This window comes from Xylocopa sonorina, chromosome 12 (assembly GCF_050948175.1).
Source record: "Xylocopa sonorina isolate GNS202 chromosome 12, iyXylSono1_principal, whole genome shotgun sequence".
Lineage (NCBI taxonomy): Eukaryota > Metazoa > Arthropoda > Insecta > Hymenoptera > Apidae > Xylocopa > Xylocopa sonorina.
The window spans coordinates 6,720,173-6,746,494 of record NC_135204.1 but is presented as its reverse complement, the minus strand read 5'-3'; the positions used below and the strand labels follow the sequence as shown (position 1 = coordinate 6,746,494).

The 26,322-nt window shown below is 36.6% G+C and overlaps 3 protein-coding genes across 3 annotated transcripts; 1 reads left to right on the top strand and 2 right to left on the bottom strand.

Annotated features, from left to right (window-relative positions):
* Window positions 1–3,011: 3,011 nt before the first annotated feature.
* LOC143429980 (nudC domain-containing protein 1) lies at window positions 3,012–5,418 on the top strand. The gene is made up of 4 exons (XM_076905880.1): window positions 3,012–3,405; window positions 3,499–4,477; window positions 4,598–4,962; window positions 5,033–5,418. The coding sequence occupies exons 1-4, from the start codon at window positions 3,291–3,293 to the stop codon at window positions 5,236–5,238; spliced, it is 1,665 nt and encodes a 554-aa protein (XP_076761995.1). The 5' UTR covers window positions 3,012–3,290; the 3' UTR covers window positions 5,239–5,418.
* On the bottom strand, window positions 4,748–8,942 carry Cmtr1 (Cap methyltransferase 1). The gene is made up of 3 exons (XM_076905879.1): window positions 8,563–8,942; window positions 6,065–8,327; window positions 4,748–5,953 (listed from the first exon to the last, which is right to left on the bottom strand). The coding sequence occupies exons 1-3, from the start codon at window positions 8,597–8,599 to the stop codon at window positions 5,455–5,457; spliced, it is 2,799 nt and encodes a 932-aa protein (XP_076761994.1). The 5' UTR covers window positions 8,600–8,942; the 3' UTR covers window positions 4,748–5,454.
* Window positions 8,943–19,446: 10,504 nt separating this feature from the next.
* Window positions 19,447–26,042, bottom strand: LOC143430003 (uncharacterized). The gene is made up of 4 exons (XM_076905949.1): window positions 25,964–26,042; window positions 25,701–25,828; window positions 22,401–22,854; window positions 19,447–21,992 (listed from the first exon to the last, which is right to left on the bottom strand). The coding sequence occupies exons 2-4, from the start codon at window positions 25,730–25,732 to the stop codon at window positions 20,337–20,339; spliced, it is 2,142 nt and encodes a 713-aa protein (XP_076762064.1). The 5' UTR covers window positions 25,733–25,828; window positions 25,964–26,042; the 3' UTR covers window positions 19,447–20,336.
* Window positions 26,043–26,322: the final 280 nt, after the last annotated feature.

Here is a 26,322-nt window from a genome sequence, read left to right as displayed (position 1 = left end):
ACACTATAAAGTAAATTAAAATCACCAAGTTAATTAACTATCATAACTCTAAGATTACAAAAATAATTAAGGGACCAACAAACAATCGCGACTTTACGATTCGCAACACTAAAAATGGAATCACGATTAACATTTCCACGCAACTCTAATTCAAGAACATATACATTAATAAATAGGTAAATCTAATAAAAATCGCGATGCAGATTTACTCGCAACTCTAATGGAAACCCGCAATTAATCATTCGCAACGCTAATAATTAAATTAAAACCGCGATTTGCCCAAAATCATATTGGCCAGCATTCTGCCAGCCAGAACACAAAATACTACTACTACAAAAATACGAGCATAGCAACAAAGTAGTAACAAAGAATGACTTTGCATCGGGAGGGTTGCCTGCCTCCGAATGCATAGTCATTAATAGTTGCCCTTTTCTCCGGGCCTCTTCGGCATATAGCCTCTTCTTTCTTCGGGTGTGAAGCCCAGAATCCTGAAACTTACATCTAAACTCGAACGCAAACCTAAACGCCCCAGGGACGTAAAGTCCTAAAGTCCCTAAACGCAAACCAAGAGACAACTGGCAAAGGTGGACCACAAAAATTGAACACACGCAGACTAGGAATCGTTGTTCGTAGACGCGCGCTGAATCTCGAGTAGAAATTCGAAAAATCGATAGGGTAAAGCCAGTGGCGAACGGCATTCTCCACTCGCGCCAGCATATACGTCTAGTATATTATTATTATTATATCGTAATATTTAAAAATGCGAACTGCAATAAAACCTAGCCTAATCTAATAAATAATACACATAAAATAAACATTACTACTCACAAGTATAATTGTATACTTGTGGTCACTACGCTCGTTCAAAGAAGTCTACGAAATACAACCAGTCACCCTTGCCGCTTCGAACCTTTCGTTCTACGACATGATTAGGTGACCAGAGGAACTTAAAAGCATGCGACTCACCCCAAAAGATAAGTGGAACAGCTCAACGAAAGGCATCAGAGATGCTGCAAATGTTCAGAGGAAGTCGTCAGAGATACTGCTGCACATTAGAGGAAGTAGAAGCATCCTGAAGGCCATCGTCAGAGTAGTGAAGCTGGTAGTCGAATCCTTATGTAGCAGGAGTAATGGCTGAATCCGTAGTAGAAGTAGTAGCTGAAATTCTTTAAATAAAAACCATATTATTATAATTTGACTTAAAAATTTGATTGAACTGCAAATTAAATTAAATTACGAAACATAAAATTACGAAACGTAAAAAAAAAAAGATTATCGAATTTTACAAAAAATGTTACTAAAATAGCAATTGAAAATACTACGCAGTCGATAAACAAACTTACGTACCTTGCACGCAATGGCGCGTCTTGTTGATACGATGGAAGAACAACGAACTAACACGGCGTATCGCTCCGTTGCCCGTGTCGCGTGTGCCTTTTCCCACTCCGCTGATCACGTCGTTCCCTATTTTGTTCTCGTTTATGTTGGCCTTGATATCTTTTGCTCGATTACCACTGCAAACGAAACGCACAGCGAAGTGTTGCAGTGAAATAGCAACTGAGAATACTACGCAGTCGATAAACAGACTTGCTTACCTTGCACGCAATGGCGCGTCCAGTCGATGCGACGGAAGTACAACGAACTAACATGGCGTACCGCTCTGTCCTCGTGCAGCGCATGAGAACCTCCAATCCGCTGGCTACGTCACTCCCTGCTTCGCACTTGTTTGCGTTGGCCTTGACATCTTTCGCTCCGCTACCATTAAAAACAAAACAACGAAGTGAAATGTTATACTTACGCGCACATAATGTACAAAAACACGAAAACATACTTTCCAAAAGAATATCTACTGTTCTTCTATCGTATACATTCTTTTCCATCATACACTACTATATCGTTCATACAATAATTATTGCAATATTATAGTATATTGTACATCGAAATATTCAATTATACATTGTAAAAAGTGATATAATATTACAAATATCACTCTTTCGTAAGATAAAATTCGCGATTCTAAAGTAAGGAATATTTTAACTTACGCCTCTCCGAAATGAATTGCAAATGTACATCACAAACTAACATAACGTGTTCTAGCGACTGTATTTTCACTACTTATTAATATTTCAACTATTCGAACACGTTTTATCTAATTTAAAAATGACTATTTACGGAGGGAAGCACAAGAAAGAAGAAATCAAGCGACATCTATCCGCGCCGCGTAGCTGGACGATCATGATTGGTCGAATTCAAATGCAACTTTCCCGAGGAAATTTAATACAGAGTCTATCTTTACAAATCTTTACATATCGCACAATATAATATAAGAATCGTATAACAAACTTGTGAATGTCATTTTTTATGTTGTCAATAACCCACATAAACAATTAAGACATGCAATATTAAAAACAGCTACGGAAAATAAGAAGGATCTGTTCGTACCTTTCGGCTTTATAGCGGCTGGATTGAATATAATTTCGAAACCTCTGGCTCTACGATGCGGGTGTAATAACTCCTATGGTTCTCTTGCACGATTAGTACTTCCAATTTTGAAGAATAAGAAACAAAGTCTGGTAATATAATTAATCTATTCTAATTTCGCCGAAAGTAATACGTCCTATCTGCAGGACGTTCGTTAACAAACTAACACTCCTCACCCCGCGATCGACACAAACGCGTACCCCCACTACTTCTGCTCGAAGACGCGCGAAAAATTAAATTTTATAAATTCCTAACTATTTGTATTATTTTATTAATCATATAATCACTGTATATATATTAAGTACATTATTATACATTACTTCAATATTTATATTATTATTAATTACTGATAGTTCTAATAAAAATATTTGTAACTACGAAAAAACCTTATAAAAGTTTTCTTCTCTATTTCAATAAGTAAAATGTAAACACTAATAAAATAATATTGAATGAAATATCCAATCGTATAAATATTCGTGAATGTGAAAACTTATTATTGATTAATTATTTTGAGAGAAAATGTTTATAAAATTTCTCTTACACAAGAGAAAACAGGCTTACTTGTACATACCTCTGCAATGAAACATTAACAAAGCAAATTAATAATAGGAAATAAATCCATAATTCTTTACTTATTACTACTCAGAAAACAAGCAAACGTTATTAATATTACTAACAAGGTAGAAAGTCTAAAATATATATCAAACCAACACGTTAAACTCTGGCAGAGTATAACGAGAAGGTTATGTGGCTGAAAACCTTTTACTTCTTGCTTTTTGTTAATAATTTTATGAACTAAAACGCATAAAATGACGAAAATTGTTGAGTTACGTCCTGATAAAAATTTAACAAACTTAAAATTCGAAAAATATCAATTCTGTGCTGATGATATCCCAATAGATACAGATTTAGATTTAAAAACAGGTAGGAGTAATTTATTGAAATACATAACATCTTTAACTTTTAAATAATTATCATCATGTGAACTAAAATAGTTAAATCCTTTCATACATACAGGTGTACGCAGATTAGAACTGACAACGAACCGGGACTCCCTTTTAGAAACCAGATTGTTTGCACTCCATAATCATTTATTTAAAAATCCATATGACGCGTCGTGTTGGTTTATTGATGAAAACTGGGTTGTCTGGTGTGTTAAGAAAAGTGGTGTTTTAGAACAAATACATGTAATTCATAATTCAAATGAAAATGTACAAAGTTTGTTATATAATCCATCGATTGGATTTACCAGTAATCATATTGTTGCAATTTCTGATGGCGGAGACTGTTTAAAATTATTGACGACAGATGCTCAAGGGCATATAAAACCTTTTACATTAAATGGTACAGAACCTGGAATTATATTAGATGTACAGTATGTAGCTACTACGTATACTATTATGATAATAATGTGCGATATTAAAAGTACTGGAGAGAAGAAGTTTACAAGACTTTTATTGCTAAGTTATGCTTGGAAAGATGTAGGAGGTACAAATGAATCATTCGAACTAATGAATAAAGAAGTATTAAGAGTCAATGGTGCTGTTGAATATGTATATATTGAAGAATGTGGTAAATATTTGCACTCCATCTCTCAAGATTACCTAACTTTTGAATCTGCAAAAGAAAAGGAACCTATTGATGACAATAGAGATTCAAAGAAAACTGGAGAAATAAATATTCCGAAATATTGCTGGTCTCAAGACGAAGATTCAATAACAGTCTGGCTTACAATAGATAAAGAACATCACGATAAAGTTAAAGTGAATGTAAAGTCATTGGAATTGTCAGTAACTGTGGATAACAATGTATTAATACAAGGACAGTGTGAACACAAATTAGATGAAGGCTTAACAACATGGAAATATGAACAGGACACATTCAAACTTGAATTGTATAAGTATGAAAGTGGTTTAATGTGGAGTGAATTAATCAAGGGTGATACTGGCGGTAAATGTTTACCTAATGAAACTTTAGCTGCTGAAATACATTCTAGGTATATGCATCTATCAGTTTTACTGATTCCCTTCAAAATGTGGTCTCAGTCTTATACAATTTCTAAATTCTGCTAGTGAAATAAGTTATAAAATTCAACATCTCATTCTTTCATGTTCAGGTTGGCACACTTATGTACAGATCAGGCAGATAATAAGCAAGAAGGACAACCTTGCTTAGGATTCAATGCTGAACAGCTTGAAGAATGTGATCTTGAAGGAAAGGACAACCTCTTACAAAGAATTGATCTTGTAACACAAAAAAATACTCATTTAGCTATGCTTGGCGCAAGTAATCATGTATTATTTACATACAAAACACAATCTGGACAAGCGATATGCTTAAGACATGATAACGATGGCTGCTTATGGATAACTGGCCGAGTAGATGACGCTAAATGGAACATGGAACATTATTATACTTTTCCCGGCTTCGGTTACGTTGAAGCGAGTAAAAGTAATAAGAAATTTTGTGTTTCTCCTACTGGTAAGAGTTTAATCAAAGCATAAATATAAGTTACCTCAGGTACAGTATTTTAACCTGTTATATGTTCTAGATGGTTCGTACGTAGCTATACTTGAGCACACAAGATACATATTTCTTTACAAAAGGCCAGAACCGAATGTTCAAATTGGAAAACAATGGATTGTAGATTTAGGTACAGAATCTTGCCCTATTATGGGTGCAGTTGCAATAAATAAGTATTTAATTGTTTTGACCAAAAACAAATTATATCGATTAAACATTTGCTTTCAAGATTAAGCACATTCGTCTATCATGATTACATACAGATACTTTGTATAAACATAATTGTCTATGATTTTAGTCGGAATTATCATTCACTTATGTACAGTCCTATATATATTTACATATATATTTGTATGTTTATAAAACTATATATGTAGAAATGAGTAGTGCCGCAATTAAAAATCTTAATTCATCCAATGTTATATTTGTTTCTCAATACGTATTTGTTTCTTAATATTTGAATTTTAACTTGTACGGAGGACATTCTTCCTTTTCTTCGACAAGCCTCGAAAAAATGTCCATCGTAAGCGACTCGTCGCCAGGCCAATTCCAAATAATACGCCCGCTAAAAGATTCGTCGAAATTTGCTTCTGCGGACGATGGTCTGTCGGTATCATAACTATTTTGTTTATTTTTGCAATTGAAAACATACGTAATGGAATGTGTTTTGCTCAAAAATCGATTCCAAGGATACGCGATACTTTTTAAGAAAATTACACTCTTTTGTATAAAGTATGGTTTATCGTTATTAGTATTAGTACAATCCAATGTTGCTTCGGAAAGTTCGTGTACCATCGCGTAGTCCCCATTTTTCATTTTACGCTGCGTTACTTTCAATTTTTCAGGTAAATTCGAATTTACGGGTAGTAATTCTTTGGCACGTATACGAGCATATGAACTACCCACTGGTTTCCACAATGCTTCGCAAAACTTTCTCGTAAGTTCGTGCCTGTTAAAAATTACAAATTAATTTTATGTAAAAGTATTCGTTAAAAGAATATTTCTTAAAATGTTACATGTGTATATAAAATGTTAATTTCATAAAATTAAATTTTATTACCTGTCTCTTAGATATCTTTTGCTAATATCCTCTGTTCCTAACATGTAAGCATCTAATATATGTAAAGCAAGTACTTTTTGCATGCTTTTACTTTCCCTTATCATTTCATAAACAACTTCAGCATACACAAGTGTATCTGGTGGTAATTCTATGTTAATATCCTCCACTCGCTTCCATGTGTCTTTTACGTAACGGTATACGTTACTTCTTCCCATTCCCATATAGAATGTGGCGTTTCTATTTTCCTCGTCCTTATCAAGCCTGGTACCACATGGCATGCAAAACCAATCGTACAGCGAAGGGAACAGCTTACTCTTAATATTTTCCAGAGTCAATACTGTCGGTGGACAAGTAAGGAATGGTGGTATAGAATTGCTGAAGAGCTGATTTAACTTCTCTTTAGGTTTCATGTGCCTTGGTGCTGTCCTAGTTTCGTCAGGCAGTTCCCAATACTGTAAGCATTCTCTGCGCATATCCGCTTGTTTTGTTTCAACAAGTTTAGTATCCTCGCAAAATGCAGCTATTTTACGTAGACCTATTATTTGCTTTCTTCCTAAATAGTCATTTGACTCGCGCAAATATTGAACAAATTGCTTCTCCCTTTCTAACTCTTCCAATGGTACTAATTGCAAAACATCATTGTTCGGATCATTTTTTAGAAGGATGTGATTAACATACTTAAGGTATCGTACAACATCTTCCGTATTGGCTCGTTTACTTTTACATATCAAATAACGTTCTGAGTTCGCCGGTCTAGAGGTGTTTGGTTTAAAGATACATATTTCCTCGAAACAGCGATACATTAGGTAAACTAGACCAGCACTGAAGGGTGTGAAAAGGTCGAACAGTTTTGTGACAAAATGACCTTTCACTCTTACGATCATTAAAGCTATCAAGCACTGACAGAGATACAACTGTTTTGATAAAATCTCTTGTAGATTCCTTTGTTCCTCTACTGAAAACCCTCCGTCAGACATCATAAAATGTACTCCTCTGTTGTGAGTATGTTCCATTATGAGCTCTTTGAAACCATCTTGATTGCTAGGGTCGAAAACATCACCGTCATTCTTTGGTCCGTAATACGGATGAAACGTTTCGCAAGGTCCAGCATAAAAATCGGATAATTTAAAGTCATTTGAATTTTTCAATGTGAGACCAAACCCTTTGGCATGCCATTTTTTTCTCCATAAAACGTATTCGCTGAAACCACCCGGACCAGCGCATACGTCTGCAAAGTATAGCAGCTCATTGTTATCCATTTTCTCTGGTTTTGTAAACATGAAGTTACAAACTTTGTCAATGTTTGCCATTTTAACAGCAGCACGATTTAAAAAGAATGCACCGCGAATCATCTCATAGGGATTGCAACGTGTTCTCGCACGTCGCATTTCGAGATCATCCAAATTATCAAATACTGTTTTCGCGCTAATGATATTACTAACAATATCTTCGTGACAAAATAGAGTTTCATCGTCTATAGTCATTTTCTTGGGTCCCTTTTGTAGCCAATGCTTCATTTCATCCAGCTTTGGCAAGTTAGCATGTGGGTTTCTTATCCACTCCATATTCTCTTGAACTTTTATTTCTTCTTCTTCAGGATTCCATTTCAAACTCGAAGCTTCGAGTCCTGGGACGTGATGTCCAAAACCTCTGCGCCCATGTTGCTTTGGTGCTTGCACTGGCTCCAGACGCCCTTGCTCATTTTTTCCAAGACCGTGACCTTCTTGATATCCCATGTTTCGCATCATACGCTGAATTTTACTCTGGCTGTCAGAAGCAGCCTTTGGTTCTTGCTTACTCAAACGTTCTCTTGCATTGTAACCTTTTTCTTCATTGTTAGCACCTTCATCGGTCTTAGTTCTTGTTCTATGACCCTTCTGTCGTTGATTGGATCGATAAGGCTCCTCATACTTAGCCCTTTTTGCTCTACTTTCTACTATTTTGTCACTACAATTTGATGGGTCTTCTATAGAACCATTCTGCAGGCTTTGACTATTACCTTCGTCGGCTGAATCTTGTTCGCAAGACAACTCTTGGTACATGTTATGAGATTTAAATTTTGCATTGTCACTACAATAATCATTGTAATCAATGTCATTTAAATCTTCGTCTTCCGTTAAAGAAGAGTGACTCCTCTTCTTACTAGACTTTTCATTGCTCGAACAGTTATTAAAAAATGATGGATAAGCTTCTTTCTCTCCAATGCTTTCATCGATATCTTGATTACTCACATTCTCGTCTTCACAATCACTTTCATCTGAATCTAAAATATTAATAAGTTGCAATACTGTAACATGTTTTATTTTGTTCAAAACACTACTTAAATACATTAAACACTGGAAATTCGTACAAACATGCGTCTTTGTTAGACTAAATAGGTGTACGTTATAAACCACAGAATCATAATTGTTTTTAATACAAAGTAATATTTACAGTACATGCGAACATAACAAAGCATATAGATATATGATAAAAGAATAGTGAATGTCCCTACTTACTATTCATATTTGTGCCAAAGTTGCTATATTCTTCCATTATTACTTTCGTTTGATTGAAAGTATTTTAATAAGTACAAACAAAAGGAAAATAATATTCTTGCGAACGATTCACTTAATTCTATATTATAATATTTCTGCTGACGAGATAAATGTTTAAAAATGTTACGTCGTCATTATAGGTTATGTTTCTCATCGCATTCATGGTAATACGAACCCGCTGAACAATAATTGGAACATTGTTTATCACAAACTTTATAATTAACGTCGCGAACGTTAAAAAAAAAACCTTGTGTGTATACTCTTTCGTAATTTAATTAATAAGGAAAGGTATACGAATTAATAGAATATGTATACAAAATATTCGAGATCACTCTTGCCAACTGAAGTAGTTACTTCTACTAGTTCTACCACAGTATACAGTAGCGCAACTGGCGTGATTTTATGTTACAAAATTTAATGCGCATGCGCGAAACAGGGCACCGAATCGCAGTGCCATCTGAACTTCTGCCTCACTTGCTCTTTAGTTTTTCTTTCTCTCTCTTTCTTAGCAAACAAAAAGACGATTGAATATCTAACCAAACCTGAAGCTGAATTTGGAGGGAATTCAATATCTGTTGAAAGCTGCTTGAAAGCGTTGAAGCACGCTCAAGCTATTTCGAAGATTTTAGGAGAAAAAGGAAAGGAAGCAAAAAAGAATCAATTTAAAATAGTTGTTAATTTCTAAAAGTATTTTGATTAATAATTTAAGGAAATTGTTAATTTATATAAATATTTTAAATTATATATTCTCTTTGGAAGCACTTTGATCTTAGCTTTGTTTCAGATGTTGCTGCATTAATTTTATAATTAAAAAATGGACATAAGAAAGAAGTCAAATTGTGCAATACTGGGATGCTTAAAACAATTTAACGTGAAGCGACATTATTTTAAATTTCCAAAGGAACAAGGCAGGCATAACATGTCTTATAATATGCCTTATGATTTTTTGATGCCATGCTTCTTTTGAGTAGTATAATATAAATATATGTAATATATAAATTAATATGTTATTGATAAAACTAATACAATTTTATATTACAGATGGTTGAAATGGGTAGATGCATGTAAAAGATATGATCTATTATCTAAAGGTCCACAATATTCATTTAACAATATTCGTCTGTGCCATTTACATTTTGAGGAAAAATTATTCAGAATTAATAAAGTTAGAGCTAGCCTTCATCCAGATACTGTTCCAACACTATTATTGGGACGTGATACTAAACAACAGTAAGTTTAATAATAATTGTTAGCTTGACATAATTTCATTTAATGATTAACTTATTTGACACAATATATTTTTTCGTTTTTTGCTTTCTTTCCTTGTTTTTCAGTGTATTAGAAATAATACATTTATTATTTTTATTAAATTTTGATTAACTAAACGTAAAAATAAGTTGGGCAGATAGAGAGTAAAAAAATGCAAGTGAGATTGAAATCCAGGTGGCACTGCGATTAGGTAGCTTCTGTCGCGCATGCGCACTCAATTTTATGGTACACCGACATCAAAGGTGCCGACAGAGTTTCGCTACTGTATACTGTGGTTCTACACTAGTTACTTCTACTAGTTCTACACTAGTTACTTCCTACGAACCATATATTCTTTTTCTTTTTTTTTGTTGGCATTCCACTATTTGAATTTGTAACTATATTTCTACTGTGCGTGAATCTTATCTAGGGTAATGTATACGTAAAATTATCTCTTTTTACATGTACAATGATTGAACAAAATTGCTACTTAATTTTAATCTTTGAACTTGTAACGTGGAAGCTAAAACTATGAAATTGTTTAATATATATTTTCAACTTATGTGCTATTTTATTTTAGGATAAGAAAGCAAGTTCTTTTTAGTATGGAATTAACATGCAAATTATTCGAGCAAAATTGGAATAAAGAAGTAGATAAGAAAATTGTACATCTTAAAAGAGGTACGTGGTTAAGTTAACAAAAGATAGGACACTAATAATAAATTGCGGAAAATGACAGAGAAACAAACAATTTATTATTGCAGTATTTATTCTCTTACATTCTACCATAATACTGTGTAACATACAAGAAATGCACTTTAATGAAACCTACAGAAGAGAATCTGAATACAGACATGTTACTTAACATCATTTACGCCATTTTTCTGTTTTATTTCCTTAAATCGTTCGTCCTGTACGCTGCCTTATATAAATAATTTGTGTATGCACTTTTTCTTCTTACTACATCGGAAAAAAGAAAACAATAAATTGCATTTGAACAGGGGCGACTTGTAAAATAATTAATAATTCTAAGGTACTTTTAACAAACGTCACTTTGCTTCCTATCACTCACTGAAGATTGCAGTAAAATTATTCGCATCACATATACTATCGATTTACTTTCCGCTTTTGAAAGTTGTGTCATGGTCGAAGGAGAAAGAAAAACAAGTCATTTATCGCGTTACCTCTCTTTGGTCGTTAATATTAGTTAAATCTGCAGTAAAACGGCTTACATCGTTAGAAAACGCGATGTTCATAACGCGTTACTTTGATCGAATCCAAAAAACGGATGACAACACCAAAAGCAAAACGATGACGGAGCATTCCATACAATCTTGTCTATAGTTGCACATGTTAAATACTGGTTTCTCGTTTTTTCGTAAAATGTCTTTCTTTTTCTTTTTTTTTTTTTTTTTGCAACAACACGTTCGTCTCGAGTTTTAAACATTATTCGATGCAAAACTTTCAAGATGTTCGTTCCTTTCTACTTTTATTTTTGCGTCAAGATTCTAAAAAGTAATACCGCACTAATCGAACAAATTTTGCTGGTTAAAGCTTCACGCGAACCACAATATTGTTATCCTATTAAAAAAGATGCTTGTCACAATATATTTTTACGCTCATCAAGGGGCATAATTAACGACAGAATAATTCCGACTAGATTACTTGTCATCCTTAACACATTCACTGCGAAAGTTTATCATGGCAAGTGTACTGTTTTTGATACTTTCTTTAAATGTACCATCATCATTACACAGTTAGTACAGGGATAAGTTATCAATTACAAGGCAGCAGTGAATCTGTTAATAACGTGATAAGCGATCACTTTTGTTCACTCGCTAAGAATATTCTCGGTCTTATTTTCGTATCTCCCGAAACAATGCTGTCCAAATTAAAACTATGAAAACTTAAAAACAGGTTTCTTCGCTTGCCTTCTGCCACTATGAGACAGGACTCTAATAACACTGGACTGGTGTATAACAATTAAATATTAACAAACACGGTTACTCTCTCCCGTTAGATTCCTCCTTCGAGACTTTTTTGTCTCTTGGCAATAATTTTTAGAGAGGGACAAAGACGCGCAACATGTCTCCAGCCATGGACAGCATCGTTCCAATAGAATATTCTTATATTCTTTAGAATTGTTTGTATATGTAAATATATACAGACACATGCTATATACATATATATATATAAAGAACTGATAATTGTATTTCTACGCGTAAAATTGACGCAAATATATATCCTTGCATGCATCTTCCGCGTACCATTACTCAACAAGAATGCAACATAGTTGTATGCCGTCTTCCGTGCTGCAGTACGAACGATTCTAGCAAAAACATTTGTCTTAATCTCTTATTCGAGGACGACCAAGGAGCGGTTATTCTCTTTTTTTCTTCTTCGCTTCGAATCTAAGAGGTGCTCACAATTTTTACATACACATCTTGATGAAAGTTGGCCGAGCTCTTTCACATTGTAAGGCGCGATGAATCAATGAAGCCGTAATAACAGAGTTACTTATTTGTATTTTCGTAATGTACACCATTTTTTTCCCCGACACCAGCGGCGGTCTGAACTCTTTTTAACTCTTCTGGTCTCGTAGAAACGACTAAAATTACGCATATACTAAATTATCAACGTTTCCGTTTTTTCCCTCCTCCATCGTTCTTTAATTTAGCATTGTTACATTTTTCTTCTTCGTTAGCGCTTTTTCAAACTACTCTCTTTCTTCATCCCGTTTCTTCACTTCCGTACCGTTAATCTCCCTTCACTTCCCCTTTTAATCGGCGCGTTCAGACAGACGCGTCAATAAATGAACTATTACAACAACAGGAAGTCTACCACCGTGCTGTTACCGTGTTTCCTTCGCTCGACGATCACCCTTTAATTCCTACAACATCTTCACGAGATTGAATTTTCGCGTTCATATCAGAGGACCGTTTTTCTTCATTTCTCTCGTCTTCACGGTTCGTTCGAAGTAATTAAGCGCGTGGTAGCAATTACCGCATGACGACCACGCGGGATTATGTGTGTACAGATCGAACTGTCGTGTGAACAATTTCCGACTCCAAAAATATGCTCGCAGATATTCTGGACATAATACATTACATCCAAACGGCCTCAGAAAGACGAGGTACGACGGATTCGTGTGTTTCACTATTCTGAGAACAATCGTGGCAAATGCGAACGTTCGTACAAAAAAAAAAAGAAAAAGACAAATCGTCACATTGTTCTCTACTACATTAGACTCGGAATAGTTTGCTCGATTCAACCCTTTCGCTGACGCTTGCTGATTTCTGCGTACTAGTCATTCGTCGTGAACGAAATGCAATTTGTAAGTGTATTTCCAATGCAATTTTCCCGGATTACAGTGAAAATTTACTTGAATCGAGATGTATAAAAATCATTGATACAACTGATTGAATTTAAAAGTAATTATCAATCGATGAATCATTGTTCTCTCAAAGAATGATGGAATTCACTTTTAAATAAGGACGCAGCAACGATATCAAACGCCTCCAGCGGAAGGGTTGAATGTACATTTAAGAGAAAGAAAAGAAACGTAACTGCTCTTTCACAATTACTCAGATTGTTCGGCAAGTAATTACAAAATCTGAATACACATAACACAGAAGTACAATAACTATGGAAATTGGTGTACGCAATTCTAACAAACACTGTAACGTTTATCGGACACGATTGTTGTAACGTAACGTTCCTGAACACGGATAAACAAATAATGAAATCAATTCGTACACCATGTAACACTGTTACAAATGGCCGAACGTTATTCCGTGCACCCACTTGCTGGATCGACACACATCTCAGTACACGTTCTTTTAAGTTCTCTAATGGAATCATTCGAAGTTCAGACGAGATACATATTTATAAGGTTCCGTTGGTTCGAAGGTCTCAGCACACACCAAGATCAATCGAGGGTACTGTTTTCCTTTTATATAGCCCAGGCTTTAATATGTACCATCATTACGAGACGCATTATTACAAATGATAAATATCTGAACCGTAAAACTGCGGCTGGACTCGCACAGTTCCGTATAATAAAAGCTTGCACAGTAAATTTTGTTGTCGTACAGTGTGCAGTGTTCGACATTCATGCATACACTAACAAGTCTACACTCGATATTAGGAACAAACTAAATTTATTTAAAAGAACATGAAAAAAGGAGAGAAGTATCGAAGCGATACAACTTCTGGTAAAAAAGAAAAATAACTAATCGTTTTTACGCTTAATCGGAAACATTGAGAGAGAAAAAATATAAGACGGACGTAACATTATGGATATAAATAACGAAGGTGGCATTAGAAATTTCGTTTTTCTAAAGTTAATCTCGATGTCGTGTTCGCTTCTCCATTTCAAGATCGAACATTCCTGAAACTTACGTAGCGAAAGAAAAATGTACTTTACACGCGCAAGATTAATCCGTGGGTCTTCAATCGCTATTGAAGAACGATCAACGAATCTTTTCAGTACATTTCTCCTGCAATTTACGGAAGATAGTGGTAAAGTTCGCAATGACAAATGGGTGACGATTGGGACGTAGGTCTCGGAAATAATAATGATCACAGACTTGGCAATGCACACATGTGACTACACCAATAAAATATACGCAGGTTCCATATCAACCAAAACGGAACGCAGACACGCAGGAAAAGTGTTAGAAAAAGAAAAAAAAGAAAAATAAATGAAACAAGTTCTTTGACTCATCTTAGCGAAATTTAAGCTGCAATTCATTCACGTTACAAAGAAGAATGCAATATAGGAACTACCATGAAACGGATTGTGTTGTTCTTGTTGTTGTTGTTGTAATGTCCCTTTTTCACGAACGATCTAATTGATAAATCGAAAAACAACAAACGTGGCGAGCAACCGTTGATGAAAGCACGAAAGAAAACCGTGGTACGTAAACGAAGAAATTTTACTTCATTTTTCTCGATCGAATCACTTTTCGATCCGAGCCAGTACGAGACTGCAAGAAACAGAAGCGAGGAGAACAATGGAAAACCAGATTCGTGCGACTATGCCATACTCCTACGGAAAGTAAACGCGAAAAGTCTGGCGAGTTTCTCGTCACGATGCACACCAGAGGTATTTAAACTCTGAATTAAAAAAAAAAAAGAAAAAAAATGCACAATACGAACACGCACCCGTTATCGAACTATAACATAATAGTACCGTCCCAATACGGCACTATCCCCACGTAAAACATATGATTACAATTAATAATGTACAAATAGTCTATCTGTAGTCTACACAGTATACGAAACGTATCTGCGGCTGCTAAACCTGTGTATAAGTTGGCGAGATTCAGTCTTCACATATAAAGGAGAATAGTACTCTTCTTCATTTTTTATTATTTTTTTTCTCGTTTAACATTACAATATGCACATTTACGTTTATAATAATAAAAATGTTTATGTACGCGATATCACAGCGTTCAGCATTAATCATTAAAAAGGTACTCGTGTTCCCGGAGGCTATATATGTTAGTTTCGTCAACGATTCCCAGCATGTTAACACACGACGCGACGCCGTCGACACTTCACAGCGCGGAGAACTGTGCCAATTGCCGTTTTTTCTTGACCCCGTTCGTTTTTTTCTTTTTTCCTCTTTTTCTTTTCTCGTCGAGGGAAGAAAAAAATAAACACAGATTAGTACGCGAATAAATACAGGACTGCATGTTTGACCGATCGAACACCCTGGTCCGGACAAGTGTGCTTAATGCGAGCGTGAGAATACCACGAGAATGTTTCCCGAACCATTGCTTTCAATTGATAGACGGAAGGTGTGACACGGATGAAAACTGTCTTGAAAACTGACCCTCTTTTCTCTTCTGCTTGCGACATTTATACCACGAGCATCGAGAACTAATAAAAATGTCTACGTGCGGTTCATTGGAGATATTAGGCCACCCCATGGTGCATATATAACGTGCATACCTGGATGTATGCAAAGAAGATATGGAGTATTAACTAGAATACAAGGAGAATTACCAAACAAGAACTAAGGAGATTCGCTGCCAACGATTGGCATCAGAAGAGGCCGTGTTTGGTGAACAGACACCGTGTTCTTTACCACTGGACTGCGCGCAACATGTCGCACGATATTGTGGAAAATTTAGAAGCTTGTTTGGAACGTCTTATTCATCGTATCCTCCAGACATCGTGTCTTCAAATTATCGGTTACTTGAGAGTTTACAGAACCACACCTAGGCAGGAAAAAATGTAATTTTAGTTGAAGAATAAACAGTAACAATGTTGGAAAATTAGGGAATAAGTAGAAGATTGAAGATTTTTCAAGAGTTACTTTTCTTGACGAAGGTCTCGTGGACCAAATTGCGAGACCACTGTGTTTTTGGGCTGACCCAATATATCAACCAAGACATACGAGTTCACTAATGTTCGCTATCGAACGCGTAACATTTGTTGGTATGGTAATAATAAGAGGGCACGGTTTTTTCTCTCCAGTCAGAATCTTTAGTATCAATCGATGGCGACTGATCTCGTTAAGAGTTGCATTGAGAATGTACGATTGAATGGACGTTTCCTAGCAGCGCAAACGAAACGGTACGTGATACAACGGAAAGTAAAAAAAAAGAAAAAATGAAGACTTTCGACTAGTACGAAGAAAAGTGAACTTCGAAGACGCGACTTTGTTTCACAGAAGTGAACTAACCGCGCGTCCAACAGTTCCCTACGACATTCTCCACTTAGTACGATTTTAAACGAACGTAGAAAAAAAAATGAACGAAAAGACCTGTATCAGAGTAGTACTGAGGTTCCATAGGCTCCTTTGTTAGCGACTAACACCCAACTATTAGAAGACTATACTTTAACGAACAGACAACCACATAAAAAGAAGAAGAAATAAAGGAAACGATAGTTTCACGATATACGAACAGAGGAAAAAAATGAACACTTTATCCACGTTTTTATACCCGCTTAGGAGATGAATTTGTCAGACTATATAATGAAACAAACAACTCGGATACTCATGAACAGAAGGACGTTCAGAAGTATGTAATAGACGGTTTGCATCCTCTAATCCTTTCTCTCTGTTCTTTACCCTGACGACAATACACGAATTCGTACGGCAAACGCTAAAGAAACGAAAAAAAAGAGAAAAATAGAGGTAAGAAATAAAATGAATACTGATATTTCGCTTTTTCTAACAACTTTCGTTCCTCTTTACCTAAAGTAGACAGCGAGCTCTCGCAGTACACGTCATTTAGGATCATATGATTTGTATACCACGTATAAAAACTGATAAGATACGTTTCCTTATTTTAATCATGATGCACGTTAGGTAGATCTATAAATATGCTACATCTTACATATCACAGAGCTACGCGTACACCCACTATCAATTTTCAAAATGCAATCCGCACTTCGCTAAACGAACTGTATTCTTGCTTTATCCGGAGAAACTGAAAAGCATCGAGAGTTTACCGCGTGTTCCGTCAAACGAAACGTAAAACTATTAACCCTTTGCTGCCCTACTCCCACCCTTCTTCTATCCGGAACTACCTCCCGTTGTTCGTATCTCATTTTCTCGACTTCGAGCCAAATACAATGTAAAAATTGTTAAAAAATTATACGACTATAGGTGTCAGAGATTCGGTTTTAGAAAAGATATGCATATTCGACTGGTGATCGATTCGTCGTTCGCCTTTGTACCATTTTTTCTACCAGCTCGTGAACCAAGTGCGGCACAGCTCAAAGGGTTACAATTTTTAGGCTCGTAAACACAATAAGTTTGGTAAACCTGTTCGTTCGCCAGAAACGCTAATCACCGATCTAGAAGCCTCGTTAATCGTTAAATGCGCGAAGCGTGCTTCGGTTGCGGTGCAATTAAATAGATGATGCGCAATTGCAGATATACAGTCTACTGTTCGAGAAGAGACGAACAAAATCTAGAAGACTATTTTCAATGATTCCATGGAGAAGAGCTAATTTCTCTGTTGGACTGCGAAACGAGGAAAATCGAAGCATGAAGAAGAATTCGAAGCTACAGGGTTACTCGTGATTTAATAGAGGGCGTACGCAATGTATGAGTATTCAGGATCTGTCCAATACTCGTAGCATACGCTTCCTATTATTATGTCAACTATTCATTCTGACGCACAGAACACGTGTTGCAGTCAGATCAACACAGTAAGAGCGTAAGCGCGTTCACAGTGTTCAAAAAGGGCAAAGACAACAGTATGTAGTACCGCAAAATGCCTGACTTTTCTGTTCGCGACCCCCTCCCCACCCCCTAACACCACAATCGATTTTGAACGATCCAGTCCTTTGTCGGACGCAGCGAAAGAAGAATATACAAAACGACTACCGACGTGGAAACCTAGAAACGAATCGACAGTGTTCTCATTTCGCCTCGAAACCTATCTCATCGAGCAATAAATATATCCGCGCGTTTGGATAGTAAAAACGCGTGTGGACCGACCGGAAAATGGTAGTGTGCACACGTACTGCTTCACAACATTTTCTACTGTGCGTAATTAAGTAACGAACTGTGAGACCGTTTCTTTTTTTCACGAAAGCGTTACGTATTTAATTATCACAATAATGTCGTTCGCAAACGAGTCCTTGCTCGAGTGTATATATTCGAGTTTTGCATTCTTCTCTGTTGGCTCTTAGTTACTTATTTTTTTTCTTTTTTAAATAGTTTCTTTGCTATTCGTTTATTCGAGTAGTGACGTGTACAGAGTAATCTGGAGGCCCGCAAAAAATCGCTATTTATATATATGTATATATATATATATATATATATATATGCGCTGTCGATAAACGGTTCGCGGTATGAATCTAGTTATTCGCCTCGTTCCCATACCATTTTGTCGCGTGAAAACTTTTTAACCCCGAGCATTGCCTTCATAATTGCTGCGCAATGCGACGCGCGACGACACGCACGGATCGATCAACCCTCTTTCGTCACACGTTTCTACGGACACGTTCACGGCAGCGCATTTTGTTCACGGTTTTTCAACTTTTTTTCACGTTTTTCGAAACGTCTCGTTAGAATGAATCGTTCCCTAAAAAAATAGCAAGAATTTCGATGAGCGCGAACTAAAAAACAGGTACAACTAAACGTTCTTATTTTTTTCATTTTTTTTTTATACTCGATTCGCGGCCAGCCTGCGCGTGCACCTATTACACGGGCGCGCATAGACAAGACCACTCAGTGGCCAATTGCATAAACATCAAACAACAATGTTTCTCTTATGCCATTTTTTTCATTTTATCTTCGTATAATCATTCGTTGGTTTAACAACAAATTACTTTCGATATATATTATAAAAATAAGGTATCAAACTTTGCGCCGAGGTACACAGCCATTGTGACTACATGCTTAATTTAAGTTGTCCCCTAAAAGCCCAAGTTTTTTCTCTCTATCTCTATCTCTTGCTTTCTATCTCTTTCCCCTGACTTCGACCGGTTTCCCATTCGCTTGGAATCGTTCCAAGTACCGGTCCAGGATAGATCTCACAAGTGCTCATATTTGTACGCTATATATTTATGCTGGTTTTATCCTCCATCAAAGTTTGTTAATTTCGATGATGAGATTTACCTCTTCAGTTTGTTTTCTTTCCTTCTTTCTTTCTCTTTATCTCACCCCACTATTATCAAAGAGAGACACACAACACCCGGGGGTTCTCTTTCATTGAAAACAGAGGACACGATGTTTTCTTATATTCGTCGTGCGCTTTGTAAAAACGGGTGTACGGCTTAATTTTTATGCAAAAGGCCTTACATTTTGAAGAGCGTTGCCTGTACATACGTATATATAGATATATATATGCAAAATATAAATAAATTATCAAATACGAAAACGTTAACCCACCCCCCTTCTATACGTTTCGTGCATTTCGGGAAAGCATTAAATGACGTTTACATAGTTTTTTTTTATCGCAAGAAGATTAATTACTCTTTAAGGATATGACCAATGATTATAAGCCTACATTTGCTGGTCATATTCTACATCCAGTAATGATTATATCAATGTACCATTGCTAACAACTACATCTACTTGAAAAAACTTGTCTGGAATGTGCCCGGACAATTAACGAGGCTCTGCACTATATAATAATTAATTTTGTCTATTCTGTTCCCTACTGAAAACGTTCGACAATTAAATATTCTTGTTCTCCGATATATAATAGTAATAAATTATTCCATTCTCTTCTCGGACACCATCTTATTTCCGTTTTGTAAACTTAAAACGATTTTGCTCCGAATCACACGCCGAATCGGCATCATTCCAGACAGACAAATAAAGTATAATAATAATAAATGACAAAGAAAAGAAGAAACATTACGTTACTTATATATATTCGAAAGAGTAGACCCAACCTTCTACACAAACCGTAAATATTTAGTATGGGCCCGTGGGATATAAACAGGAAAAAATCGATATCTTTTTTAGTTTACTTAGCCTGCACTCTTACCGACTTGTACCTTGAAAAGCGTCACTGCTGCACCGGTGTGGGCGGATAAGGATAACTATACGGCGGCACAGCTTGGAACTGGCTGTATCCCATCGATTGGTACGCGCACGCGCCTGTGTTCGGTGGCGGACGATTCGTCTGGAAGAACTTGTTGTTAACAAGGCTCTGCATCCCGGAATCGGTGTGCCCGCTGGATGGCATCATGAATGGAGGTGGCATGGAGTATACGTTTTGCCCGCCAGCCGTTTGATTGGTGTTGTACGCGTTCTGACGGTTATGGTAACGACTTCCCTGGAAGGCGCTGGTCCTGGCGAATCTCGGTATATTAGCGCTCTGATAGTTAGCCTGGTAGCTGTTGCTAGTCGGGCAGCCATTGGTGTAGGTGCTCGATTGTCGTTGCTGCTGCTGCTGCTGCTGCTGGTGTTGCTGATGCTGCTGGTGTTGTTGCTGTTGCTGGTAGCTAGATTGGAAACTGTTTTGGCGACTATTTTGATATCCATTTTGTTGGCGCACGATGGTTCTTTCTTGACTGTTAACGTTGTTGTGTTGAGTATTCTGAACGTGTTGATTCTGCCAACTGTTGGAAGTTGGACTGCTGTTGTTTCTCGGACTTCCGGTGGAGCTGTTATCCTTGGTGGAACGGGAATGGCTCCAACGCTGGCGGCCCTTTCCATATGCCGGTTTAATGGAGTTCGCCAGATCGGCCAATTGTGGGTTTATCGCTTGACCAGCTTCCTCCAGAACGGAGATTAGTTCCTTGGCTTGTCTGGCGTTGTTAGGCGTGAAATAAGCGTACGCAGTGCCCGCGCTCTGGCAACGTCCGGTTCTTCCTATCCGGTGGATGTAGTCCTCGGAACTATTCGGATAATCAAAGTTAATGACATATTTCACATCCTCGACGTCTAAACCGCGAGCAGCTACGTCAGTAGCAACAAGAATCATCGTTTTTCCGTTTCTGAACTCGGACAACACGTAATCCCTCTCAGGCTGAGATTTGTCGCCGTGAATTGAAATTGCAGGCCAACCTTCCCGTTTGATAGTCTTGGTGATGTCATCCACCTTCTTTTTGGTCTCGACGAAAATAATCATCTTACTACCACGATCTTTGCCGATTTCCCTAAGAAGGCCCGACAGTTTCATTTCCTTCTCGTGTTCCTGGCAAATCTCTACGATCTGACGGATATTATGATTGGCAGCCAACGTCAGAGAGCCAATGTTAATCTGTATGTAATCAGAGAGGAAATCTTCGGCCAAAGCCTGAACCTCTTTGGGCCATGTCGCGGACCACATCAATACCTGCCTATCGGGTCTGATTTGTTCGATTATCTTTCGTATTTGTGGCTCGAATCCCATATCCAGCATCCTGTCAGCCTCATCCAGAACAAGGTACGTGCATCTGCGCAGGTTGGTGGTTCCCTTCTCGAGGAAATCGATCAATCTACCGGGTGTGGCGATACATATCTCAACGCCACGCTCTAAATCACGGGCCTGAGGCCCTTTTGGGGAACCACCGAAAATGCATGTGTTACGAATGCAGGAAGAGGAACCAAAGTCCCTGGCAACGGATTGAATTTGCTGAGCTAATTCTCTTGTTGGGGCGAGTATCAATACGATGGGGCCGTCTCCCCGGTTCAAACGTGGTTGATTATTAATGTGCACAGTTGCCGGTAAAATATACTGAAAAACACCGATAACAAGATTCCCTTAACGTTTGTCTGACTAAAGATCTTTTGTCTGAGTAACGTGTTATTCTTCAAACTGAACTCTTTCGATTGAATATAGCAAATGAGTGAAATGATGTACCTTTATGAAAAAAGTATACTAGAAATGTAGGCGAAAAATAGTATTACAGATTATCAATACTCTACACAATTATAATTGAACTATTGAATTCATACTACCTTTATCCAAAACGTGTAAGTGTATATTAACGCTTTTGTGCACATTAACATTACAATTAAATTTTTCGCAGTATTGTGTAATAGTCTAATAAATGTTAAATTAAAAAATAAAAACCAAAGTACATCATCATTACGTGAAGTTTGAGCAGTCGATAAACTAGAACGATGATATTAAAATACGTACAGCTAGAGTTTTTCCAGATCCTGTTTGAGCAATTCCAACCAAGTCGCGCCCACTAAGTGCAATTGGCCAGCCCTGCGCCTGGATCGCTGTCGGTTCAGCGAAACCCTGCTTCCTAATCTCTTCCATCACGTAGTCGGGGAAGTTACTTTCTTCGAACGCTTGAATCGGAGAAGGAGTGTTGTTTCCCTTTACAGTGATCTCTTTACCAATGTGATATTTGGTAACATCTTCGGTTGACCTCTTCAGTACATTGATATGCGGGATATACAAGTTCTTTGTGATCACTGGTAACTTGCCCAGATCCCAAGAGGGCTTTTTCAGTGAATCTCCAGGTGTTCTTCTCTGGACTTGTTTCTTTTGGATAGTCTTCTCCTTTTGTGTATTCTGCTGGCTGTTCCAATACGTACCCCCTCCATTACGACTGCCAGAGTCCCTGTTTCCCCTGGGTCTGTAACTGATTAACTTTGTTAGAATAATGTTCACACATCTTTAACGCATGCTTAGCATATAACGGTGGATGAAGCACTGACAACAAACATTAAATAGTATTCAGTATTTTATGTAATTTACATATTGGAAGTATACCAATCTTTCCCAAGCTCTCGACGGATATATCCATGACTGAGAAAAAGCTCAGTGAGCTTTTATGCCGACGACTGTATATTGGGGTATCACATACCCTATACCACTTTCAAAAATAATAGCATAGTCTTACTGAGCATGCTCAATAATGTTGATCTTCGGTACCTTCCTTCTGCATCAGCTGGTTTGTTCCAATGAGTCCTTACTGTTGTGTAGACAGGATTGTAAAAGCAATTGCTGTTTGTTTTTATCTCAGGCATCTCATACCTGACTACACAAGTAATGTGACTATTTAAGGGTATTGTCACCCTAAAAGTGGTCCATAGAATCAATATGCTGTTCTGTTTACTTAAGTGGCGGACCCTGAGAATGCTGTGTTGAAGTGATCAAATTTATAACAGCACTAATTCCATGACCATAAAAGCAATCCAATATCATGCTTAAGATGGTCAACGCAAACTTTAGATGCATGTTTTCGGAACCTGTTCTCACCAAACTGTGTAGAAGTCTCGGAATGAGAATTATAGATGGCACTTTATAAAAATTCGCACGAGATTATTAATTGCACAATTTTTGAAATTTTTATTAAATTACAATGCTTTACATTCTGATAATATTTATTCACACTTGTCGTCCTCAAAATCATGTTCAAACCTGAACCTTTTACATTTTAACCCTTCAAGCAGGTTTTATAATGTCAAATTATAAAAATTTCTTTTTATTTCACGAGCACTATTGACTGCAAAAGTATGTCAAGAACACCGGTGCTTTCCTCCCAAAACTAACAGATATACATGAAGTATGGAAAATTTTCACAAGATATTTACATTGATTTCATTATCCATATAGCTCATGATAAATGAAATCTAAGACTGTATTGTGAAGCAGTTGAGTCAGAACTGGTATAAGGAACTCTAAAATTTTTCCATTAACAAGTTAAATATTATTAAACTAAATACTTTATTCTTAATAATTATTATTACTTTCAATCTTTAGAAGGATTTTATGTTGCTTTAATAAACGATACTCGGCTTATCGATGGAAAAATCGTAGTGTCTCCACTCTTCGCCAGCCCCCACCCCGCTGCCCCGGAACACACCCCTAATCTCATTTATCATCAGCTGCATCGATCACGAAATCAATGCAAACCTCTCGTGAAAATTTTCCACACCTCGCATTTTTCTGCTACAAAGAAAACACTACAAAGCATAAAAATACAGAGATTCTTTAAATACTTGTATCTTTGTTAAAAAAAAATGCTGTTTAATTTACCTTAAAAGGAAAGAAATCAAACTTTCCAGTAAAATATATGAAAATCACATCCGTTTTAGGATTGTATATTACTCCCAGGATGCCGTTTTTTATAAAAATTGTTTGAGAAATTAAAAAATAGAAAGTTCAGATGTGAACATGGTTTTTGAAGTTGCAGGTTTGGATCAATATTACCTATGTTATGAGGCCTTGAAAATCGGTAATTTTCCACTCATTTTAATTAATCCTATAATATTTCTGCGTGCAAAATATATTACATAAAACAATAATAATTTATTAATTAGGATTACTGCAAAGATCAACGTTCCATATCTTTTGTCACTATTATATAAACATATCTTATATTCAAAGAATCGTTATCGACTAATTGTATATATGTTATTAGCAAAGTTATATTGAAAAAAAAACTATTGTACGATTAAATTTCAAAGATCACATTCGAATTTCTTCGTAAAAATGCAGAGTAAAGAACAATCTCGTATTATTTCTGCATAGATATACGTTAAACGTGAATGCAAAGAAAGAGATTTGATACAGTAAAAGATTATATATACAGGGCTACGTGACACACCCCACCACAGAGGTCATGTTACATTTTCTCGCCATACAGTCGCCGGGTTAACGGATATATTCGCAACCGCTATCCCTTCGCCAGCGAATTATTGACGGATATATCCGTAACCACAAATTCGATTTCATCATATGAAATAAGGCAAATTACGTTAATATTTGGCAATTTCATTTTCTTCTAAATTAATACATATAAATATTATTAACATTTGAATCGATTTTATTAAAAGAAAATATATATGCCATTCATCAACCTACCTTCAAAAAATAAGGCTGTGGTTAATGCTACAACACAAACGCGGTCGTAGCTTGGGGAGGAATAAAAAAAAAAGTAAATAATTTAAAAATAATATCGAAAAACAGCGTTAGGAATAAATATCCCTTTTCTCGCAATATAACGTTAAGAATAAAAATATATGTAGTAATAGGATAGGGGTCTGATGCAAGAATATCAATAAGATGGAGGCTTGGTACATAGAAGGATATCAAAGGGGGATATACATATTTCTGAAAATACTTTTAATGCTTCAATATTTCATGATTGTCAGTAGCTTTCCATTAGATAATGACACCGCCATTTTAGTTTTTATGCCGTGCTTAATTTTATTCAAAAATATTCATCTTTCATATGCATAAATTTCGGGGTACCGCGGCATTTTCGGGATCAGGAGGCATCCGTTAAACGGGGAAACGTTGATTCGAAGGATAACTAAATAAATCGGTAAAAGCGACGGCCAATAATATCCGCGAACAAAATGGTGGAGGGCACAATATTGCGAAAAAAAAAGAAAGGTTTCGCGAGACTAAACGTTTAAGAACGTGTGGTATTATATCGCCATGTTGAACGTTTAAAAGGTACAATTGAACAGGACGTACCTGGTATTATTGGAATAACTATTGTTATACATCTTAGCGAAAGTTCGGAAGAATCTGCTGACACACTACCAGTTCCGTTGGAACGATCTTCGATTTTTCAGAAACTATGTCAGTTGTACCAGTTACACCTGTGACCAAAAATAATTGTTCGAGAAATCTACTAAATCAAATGTACGAACGAATATAATTGTTCTGCGACAATTTTATACCAAATGGCAATAAATATCGGTAGCGAAAAGGCAATAATATTTGGACAGACTTACCCTGCAAGACCCGGTACGCAGAGCAGTAATGGCTGACAGGCACTGGGAAGACGGAAACGGGCGACTGGGCAATGCTTCCGCCTCTAGATATACAGGTTGCACGCACACACACAAATGGTGATCGTTCATTGGTTGGTTCTTTTGTGAAATAATGACTGCGACACGTCGTCCAATCGCAGCGCGGGAGAGCAGATCAATGAAGCTAAGCGTGCTATATTTATCGGATTTGAAGGCAGATCTTCATGAAGAGAACAAGGTGAGAGATTTAATGATATTTAATAAGTTAAAAGGATAATTAATATACATAATTGATGCGTTTCATTCGTAATGATATCTAAATAATTTAATGCTGTTAACAT

Coding starts and splice junctions, on each gene's coding strand:
- LOC143430003 (XM_076905949.1), bottom strand. CDS start 25,732: ATGTATAACAATAGTTATTCCAATAATACCAG. Junction 22,855..25,700: donor AGTTATTCCAATAATACCAG/GTACGTCCTGTT, acceptor AAAGTTAATCAG/TTACAGACCCAGGGGAAACA. Junction 21,993..22,400: donor GATCTGGAAAAACTCTAGCT/GTACGTATTTTA, acceptor GGTGTTTTTCAG/TATATTTTACCGGCAACTGT.
- Cmtr1 (XM_076905879.1), bottom strand. CDS start 8,599: ATGGAAGAATATAGCAACTTTGGCACAAATATGAATA. Junction 8,328..8,562: donor CTTTGGCACAAATATGAATA/GTAAGTAGGGAC, acceptor TTAATATTTTAG/ATTCAGATGAAAGTGATTGT. Junction 5,954..6,064: donor AAAAGATATCTAAGAGACAG/GTAATAAAATTT, acceptor AATTTTTAACAG/GCACGAACTTACGAGAAAGT.
- LOC143429980 (XM_076905880.1), top strand. CDS start 3,291: ATGACGAAAATTGTTGAGTTACGTCCTGATAAAAATTTAACAAACTTA. Junction 3,406..3,498: donor AGATTTAGATTTAAAAACAG/GTAGGAGTAATT, acceptor TCATACATACAG/GTGTACGCAGATTAGAACTG. Junction 4,478..4,597: donor GCTGCTGAAATACATTCTAG/GTATATGCATCT, acceptor TTTCATGTTCAG/GTTGGCACACTTATGTACAG.